General features: G+C 45.6%; 1 protein-coding gene across 1 annotated transcript in view; it reads right to left on the bottom strand.

The window, feature by feature from the left end:
• Positions 1-6,834: 6,834 nt before the first annotated feature.
• The window catches only part of LOC308489936 (leukocyte receptor cluster member 8-like), a gene marked incomplete at its 3' end in the record, with an annotated part of 2,481 nt that continues 977 nt past the window's right edge, over positions 6,835-8,338 (bottom strand). The window contains exon 3 of the mRNA XM_081031551.1: positions 6,835-6,945. Coding sequence (XP_080887677.1) covers positions 6,835-6,945 — 111 coding nt within the window. The remainder of the gene's footprint in view (positions 6,946-8,338) is intronic.

The following is an 8,338-nucleotide window of genomic DNA, read 5'->3' as shown; positions in this document are numbered from 1 at the left end:
AAAAATGTCTGGGCCTATCTGGCTAAACATGTACTTAATATTTCTGATTTTGCCTTTCAGGAGGGACGTATGTAGCACAGACCTTTGCCTCCTGCTTAATAGGAGTTTGTACCCCACAAGGGACTATCAGGAATCACACAATGTTCCAATCTATTGACAAGTGTATATCATACTCTGACATCTATCACTGGGGTCCTGTCATCACCGGGAAGGACAAAGCTATGTTTTCCCTCAAGGTCTCGGCGGTGACCCCAGCAGGGGTCTGTGTTATGTTTACTGGTTGTACCTATTCTTGTTTTGTTGTTACAGCCAATGCAGACCTCAACTGCAGTCCCACCATCTAAATAAGTTATGCCAATGGACAGGTTAAGTTACCTGCTGGGCGGTTCCTCAGCTGCAGAAGAACTGTCCATGCTTATGTGCCTACCAATAGTTCAGGAGGGCCTTGCTCCCTGGGAAGACTTGCTGGTTTTCTGCCACAGAGACCCCACCAAGCAGACAATTGCAGAAAAATTGCTCTAGGCCCTGACTGCAATAGCGAGCTACACTTGTTTAGTCCAGTTGAATACGCAGCCTTATCTCTCTTTGTGATGCCAGCTATGACTATTGCCCTGAACATAGAAATAAGCAGAATGGCCTGCTCTACGGTAAAAGTCCTGAATGCCACCTCTTAGGCCATCCATGCTTTCGGGGAAGAACGAGGACAAGTTAGAGAGGCCGTTCTTGAAAATCTGGCCACTGTAGGTTATTTGTTGCTAAGTCACAACCATGGATGTGAGGAATTCAAAGGACTCTGCTGTTTGTTTTTTAACGATTTTATTGGGGAAGGGGAACAGGACTTTACTGGGGAACAATGTGTACTTCCAGGCCTTTTTTCCAAGTCAAGTTGTTGTCCTTTCAATCTTAGCTGTGGAGGGTGCCGTTCAGCTTCAAGTTGTTGTCCTTTAAGTCTTGGTTGTGGAGGGCGCAGCTCAGCTCCAGGTCCCGTTGCCATTTTTCTAGTTGCAGGGGGCACAGCCCACCATCCCTTGCGGGAGTCGAGGAATCGAACTGGCAACCTTGTGGTTGAGAGCCCACTGGCCCATGTGGGAATCGAACCAGTAGCCTTCGGAGTTAGGAGCATGGAGCCCTAACCACCTGAGCCACCGGGCTGGCCCAGGACTTTGCTGTTTTAACCTTACCAAAAACTCCCAATTAATTGAGGGAAGGTTAAAAAAATTCATGATCTCGTATCTAATATCAGAGAGAAGAGTTTTTTTGGCTTGGGTCTATCCCAGCTTACCTCCTGGCTCCCCAACCTTGCGGTTTAAGGGAAGCATCTCTCATTTTCCTTTTGTTTATAATTGTAGGACTTATGTCTTGCTGCTGTGCTCAATGTGCCCTCGCTTATAGGTCTGCTGCCAGCTGGCTGCCGAAGGCCCGACAGACACCGGAGGCTCGAGCCTTTCTTCAATGTCACATCGACTAATTTCACCTCAAGCTGGTCTCATACATATGGACCTTGCCTTTTGACAGTGGGGAATTGAAACAGGGCCCAGTTGAGACCCCCACAGAACAGGCCTGTTTTCCCTGACCTATAGCTTAGTATTAGATCAGCACCCCAATAGTGGAGGCCTTTCTACGTCCCCCGCCTCACCTTTCCTTGACCTGCCTAGAGCTTAACATTAGGTCATGCCCCTGAGACTTGAGCTCACAGCGTCCCCTGTCCTACCCAGTTCCCTGTTGTAGTAAATTACCCTGAAACTTATGATTAATACCCCATGCTTACCGATCACAATCTTTATGGCCTAGCATTCTTTCCAGACTACTGTCATCACTGCTCCCGGGTTGGTGACCATGAAGGAGAGCCGCATCACCAAAGGGAAGGCTCCATGAAGACCCCTGGAACTATCACTCATGTAGCCTCTGAGGAAGGCCCAGATTTTCCGTTAAATACCCCATGCCTAGTCTGAGCATGTTAAGGCAGTTTTTGGAGGTGTTAACTCACTGCCTTCTCAGACCACTGGTGCTCTGATAATAAACGCTTGTTCTACAACCCGACTCCTGTCTATTGGCTGAGCGGTGCAGGCAGCATGAGCCCTGGGCTCGGTTTACCTCCAGTTTCAACTTTATTTCACTGAAGCATCGTTAAAAGCACTATGGGTATAAGCCATTTCTTGGGAAAATGAAGCTTGCAGAAGTTACAGAGTACTGCATGTCAGTAAATAGACCATCACAGGTCTGTAGTGGGTTGTGTGAGTGTATGTGTGTGTGTGCATGGGTGTGTGTACGTGTGTGTGTGTGTGTGTGTGTGTGTGTAGCAGAACATGATGAAATGAAATTCAGCAGAAAAAAAGTCTTTGTTTTGTCCATCATTGATCTGATCCTACTCAGGAGCTGCCCCACTTAAGAGAGGGCACACACACAGACACACAGACACACAGACATGGACACGCAGACACAGTCTCTCTCCCACACACACACAGCCCTTCCCAATCATTGCAAACGCTCCTTTAGGTTACATTCCGACTTCCAGGGACATCCTCTCCTTGCTACTTCCCAGGATGCTGTCCAGGGTGCAGGGAGCAGGTGGCCAATGTGACTATTGGGGGATGAATGGCTCTGTATCCTCCCGTTGGACGCTGGGTCTGAGCTGACTGGGCCTGTGCAGTCTCTTCTTCAGGTTGTTGGAGGCCCCGCTGATGTCTGTGCCCAGAGGTCAAGGGGTCCACTCTCCGTCTGCTCCCTCAGGACGTGGGGAACCTCCTGGTAATCTCAACGTCCACTGTATCCCAGGGGTTCAGAGGATGTGTCCGAACATCCACTCCTGCCCCATCTGGTCTAGGTTGGATCTTCCCACCCACCGCACGGGACCCCCTGATGCCCCCGGCATTCACCCCAACACACCTCAGGAGATTTGGGGGTCCCAATGTAAGGTAGAGCCCCTCTCCACCCGGCCATGCTGAGCCACCGGGAGTGCTAATCATAGCTTGTCCTCCAGGTGGCACCTGGGGGCCACGGAGCAGGAGGGATGTCCTTCCAGACAGGAATGTCCCTGCATCCCATGGCCCTATCCTGCCTCCTGTGTCTGGCAAGTCAGAGGGTCAAGTAGAAAAGACTAGCCCTGACCTGGGCTCTTCTGTCTTCTCCCTGAGACCCCTCTTCTTCCCACCAATCCCACGAGATGGGAGAGGTTTCTGTTTTATTTTAAATTTCTCCCAAACCATGTCTCTTCCCACTGTGTCCTTGCTGCCTGGACTTAGGATGTGTTTTCACTGAGCCATCTGTGCTGGGGGCAGGGGGTGTAGAACACTCAGGATTCCTCTCTCTCTGAATGCAGCCTCTGCAGCCTCTCCTCTGCTCAGGAGCGCTGTGCCCACCTGTCTACCTCGGATCTGAAGCAGACAAGCCAGAGTTTAGGGGTGTGACAAAGAAAGGGGTCTATGGAAAATAACCCCATAGGGTGATCTGATCGCAGATTCCTAGCTGGGCAGGTCATGGTGGGGAGTCTCGCCCCAGGCCGATACTTGCTTTAGTAGAAGGTTTATCTTTGCCTCCAGCAAGTCCTATCCTTTGTTTCTGTGCATCTCCGTTAACACACCTTTGAAATGTCCCCTTTCAGACCCTTCCTTCTAAAGCAGGACCACCCTCAAAAGAGCACATCATCTTAACTATACTATAATCTGCATAATCTATACTATAATCTGATCTCCTTAATCTCAAATGCATTAAAGAAGCTGCAAAACTGTCATTCTCTGGAGCATTTGAGATCTTTCTCCCTGAAATATGTCATCAGTTTGGCTCAAATAAACTCTTATAAAAATTCCCTCAGGTTTGGACATTTCTTATGTTGACAGGGGAAATGCACCTGATTATTTTCGTCAACAGACTGGGCTTGGGCCCTGAGAGCTGATAAAACACTGTTTCTGGGTGTGTCTGGGAGGGGCTTTTGGAGGAGATTAGCTTTGATTCAGTGGAATGAATAAGCCAGCCTCCCCAGTGTAGGCAGCACTACTCAATCCCCAGAGGCCCCAACATAACAAAAAGGGGAAAGAGGGAGAATTCTGTCTCTCTTTGAGCTGGGAGAGGGGTGGAAACAGGAATGGCACTGCTTGCTATTACCCCTACTAACCCACTAGCAAATTTGTGCTTTCTGTCCCTACGACCTTATGCTCTGCTGGCCTAGAGGTCTTAGTTCCAAAGGGAGGAATGCTTCCACCAGGAGACACAATAATTATTCCATTGAACAGGAAGTTAAGATTGCTGCCCAGCCATTTTGGGCTCCTCATGGCTCTGAATCAACAGGCAAAAGAGGGAGTTACTGTGCTTGCTGGGGTATTTGATCCTGATTACCAAGGGGAAATTGGATTGCTATCCACAATAGAAGTATGGAAGAGCATGTCTGGGATACAGGAGATCCCTCAGAGCGTCTATGTATAACCATCCCCTGCAATTAAGGTCAATGGAAAAACCAAAACAATTCAAGCAAGACTACTAGCAGCCTAGACCCTTCAGGAATGAAGATTTGAGTCACCCCACAAGTTAAGAAACCATGACCAGCTGAGGTGCTTACCCAGGGCAAAGAAAATATGGAATGAGTCGTGGAAGAAGGTAGTTAATACATAGCAGCTAAAACTATGTGACTAGTTACAGAAACGAGTGCTATAATTTCCACGAGTATTTCCTCCTTATTTTGTTATGAATATATATATATATATACCTTTGTTTTCTTCTCTCTCTTATTCCCTTATCATGTAACACAAAATATATTGGCTCTGTATCATAATATTTAAGCATTGTTAAGCTTTACTGCACAGTATTTGAGTTATGGGATTTCAAGAAAAAGAGTAAACATCACCCAAAGACTTTTCATTCTGTTCTAGGGAACTGGATAGTGCATTTTCGGTTGTTCACAGGATAGTAGTATCACATTAGGTGGAAGTATACCTGTTATTATCTTTATCTGGAGATTAAGTGTGATTTATTTTTTTTTCATAAATTTATTTATTTATTAGTTTCAGGTGTACAAAACAAGGTAATACTTAGACGTTCATCATCCATATCCCTCACACTGTGAACCCCCCTCCCCCCATCCACCATCCCTCCGACCCCACACCGAACCATCACATTATATATATAAAATTATAGTTGGCATTCATTAATGTCCAGCCTCTGGTGTCCAATGCCATGATCAGGTATCCACAGCATCCCTGAGGTGGTCTCCCCAACAGGACGCATGCCCATCAGATACCCAACAAAATCTCCACAACATTATAGAATACCTTCCCCAAATTAATTTTCAAAAACAAAACAAAAACAAAAACAAAAACAAACAAACAAACAAAAAAAAACCCCGAGGCCATCTTGTGGTCACCAGCTGCCTCCAAATCCCTTCACCTTTCCCCTATCCCCAACCCCCTCCCACACACCCATCTAACCACTCTCGGTTTTTTCTCCGCGTCCCCAAAACTGTCTCTGATTAGTTCATTCGCATAGTCTTTTCTTTAGATTCCATATATAAGTGAGATCATATGGTATATCTGGAGATTAAGTGTGATTTAAGGAGATGTAATGGGTGCCAAGTTAACAAAGGGTGGACTTGTGATGGTTAACTTTGTGTCAACTTGGCTGGGCCAGGGTCAGCTCTGTGGTCAAACATTATTCTAGATGTTTTTGTAATGGTGTTTGTGGATGATATTAACATTTAAATTGGTAGACTTTGAGTAAAGCAAATTGCCCTCCATAATGTTGGTGGGCATCATCCAATCAGCTGATGGACTCAAAAGAACAAAAGACTGACCTCTGAGCAAGAAGGAATTCTGCCAGCAGACTGCCTTTGAATTTGAACTGCAACATCAGCTCTTCTAGGTCTCCAGACTGCCAGCCTATCCTTCAGATTTCGAACTTGCCAGCCTCCATAATTATATATATATATATATATATATATATATATATATATATATATATATATATATATATATACATATATATTATTTATATATATATATGTAATTGTTGCACAAGATTGTGAATGTACCCAATGCCACTGAATTACGGGTATGCACTTTTATTTATTTATTATTTATTTATTTTCAACTTTTTTATTAGTTTCAGGTGCACAAAACAATGTAATAGTTAGACATTTATCATTTATATCCCTCACACAGTGACAACCCCCCTCCCCCCATCCACTATCCCTCTGACATCACACAGAGTCATTACATTTCCACTGTCTCTATTCCTAATGCTGTACTCCGTTTCTTGTAAATAAATAAATATATATATACATATACATATATATGTATATATACACAATTATAGTTGACATTCACTATTGTTCAACTTCAGCTTCAGCTGTACAGTGCAGTGATCAGGCATCTACATCATCCATGAAGTGGTCTCCCTAATGAGACAAGTGTCCGTCGGATACCCTACAAAATCTTTACAACATTGTTGATTCGGGTATACACTCTTAAATGGTTAATGTTATGTTATGTGAACTTTACTGCAATAAGAGAAAGAAATGTAATGATGTAATGTTTGTAAAGCAGGCAGCACTGCCCTGAAGTTTTATAAGGGCATTCTCATTGCACTCATAATGTGTATTCATAACATATGCAGAGAAGACAACATTATGACTAATCCAAGTCCAGGGTGCTTCCATTTGTGCTTCCTCTCTGCCTGCCCCAGTGTAAAGTGGGGGGAAAACTGTCTTTTCCAGGTGACAGCATTCTGTGGTCAAGCTGACCCTCATCTATGTGCTGAACCTCCCTGACTCCTGAAAACTGTGGCTCCTTCTCTGGGTGTCCCCAACACCTCTGGACCTGTATCTAGACATTCTCCCTAATTCACCCATCAGGACCCAACCCCGGGGGGTGGGGGTCGGGGCAGTGTCGGCTGTCGCTGTCCGTGGTTCTGATGGGGTCTTTTGCTGTTTGAATCGAATTTCAGCACCATGGTCAGATCCTGGGGGGGGCAACATCATTTTCCCCTATCCCAGTTGGCAATTTTGCATTGGCTGAGCCCCCCACCTTTGGTTTTCCTATGTAGTCTCCATGCAGCAATCTAATAAAAGATATTCAGTCAGAGCAGGAGAGTAAATTGGAAAAATACTAGTGGATGACAGTAGTTGGCATCAGCCCAGACTCCCCTCACAATCCGTGGATCTCAAATGGGGACAGAATTCGGGAGCTCATGGTGTTGGCTCTACACTCAGTATCACAAGCACTGGAACAGCCCAGGGTGTCCTATAACATTAGTTCTCCCCTATTTACTGCAGAACGTCTCTTACCTGACCAGGTTCAGGATGCCAACCGTTGGGTGGCTCCAAAACGTAACAGATGGGGTCACAGCAAACTGGTTGCAAACCTAGATGTGCCTCTTGCTAGAGCTGTGCCCTTGGGAACATCATTTTGCCTTTCTGAGGCTCACTTTTCTTTCCTGCAAAATGGCAATAATAATGGTGTCTGCTTCATAGGAATCTTTGGAAGATTCGTGGTCAGAGATTATTATATTCTGCCTCCCATAGGAGGGAAAGGTCTAGAGCCAGGCAGCCTGGGGTCTGATCATAGCTCTGCACCTTGTTAACTATGTAATTTAGGGAAAGTCACCCACGTGCCTCTGTTTTGTCATCTGTAGAATGAGGATCGTGCTAGGACCTACTTCACAGGGTTTTGGTGAGAAACTAGTTTGTATGTGTGATGTGTGGAGTAAAGTGGGTGACATACAGTTAGCATTCATTCAAGACTGTGAGCTTTTGTTACTATTATTACCATGATCATCAAAATCACCCTAATGGTTATGTGCCTTGACACAGACTGATAAACTGTCTGTGTTCAGTAATGATAGCTACTTTCATGGATTATGGGGAGGACCCTTACACATCTGACACAGGTGAAGAAACTGACACTAAGAGTTAAAAAGTGACTTGCTTGGGGCCACATGGCAAAGTTGTTGGGACTGGGGACTCAAAGCCAAGCCTTTCTGATGCCAATGTGTGGGTTCTTGCCATGATCCCACCTGCCCACATTTACTGTCAAGACAGGAAGGACTTTAGGAATCTCCTCCACCACCCCCAGATGGAAGACTGAGGCTCGTGGTACTACGGTCATGAGTTTGCAGCCATTATCTCTTGGTCCTTTCCTATTTCCTCAGCTTTTCTAATTGTACCAAGATACCTCTTTCCTTCACAGAACCTGCAATAGGCCCCCAAGGACTTTTCCTGGTGAGGTTTGAGGGCAAAGGAGAAGGGAACTGCAGATAATCTGAGCGCAGGGGGACAGAGTCACTGGGAGACAGGGTCACTGTCAGACAGCTCACCTGAAGAAGGAGGAAGCTGAGACACATCACAGGGAGCTCC

Source organism: Rhinolophus hipposideros (assembly GCF_964194185.1).
Source record: "Rhinolophus hipposideros genome assembly, chromosome: 21".
NCBI lineage: Eukaryota > Metazoa > Chordata > Mammalia > Chiroptera > Rhinolophidae > Rhinolophus > Rhinolophus hipposideros.
Note: the sequence above shows the minus strand (reverse complement) of the source record. Positions and strands in the feature narration are given on the sequence as shown.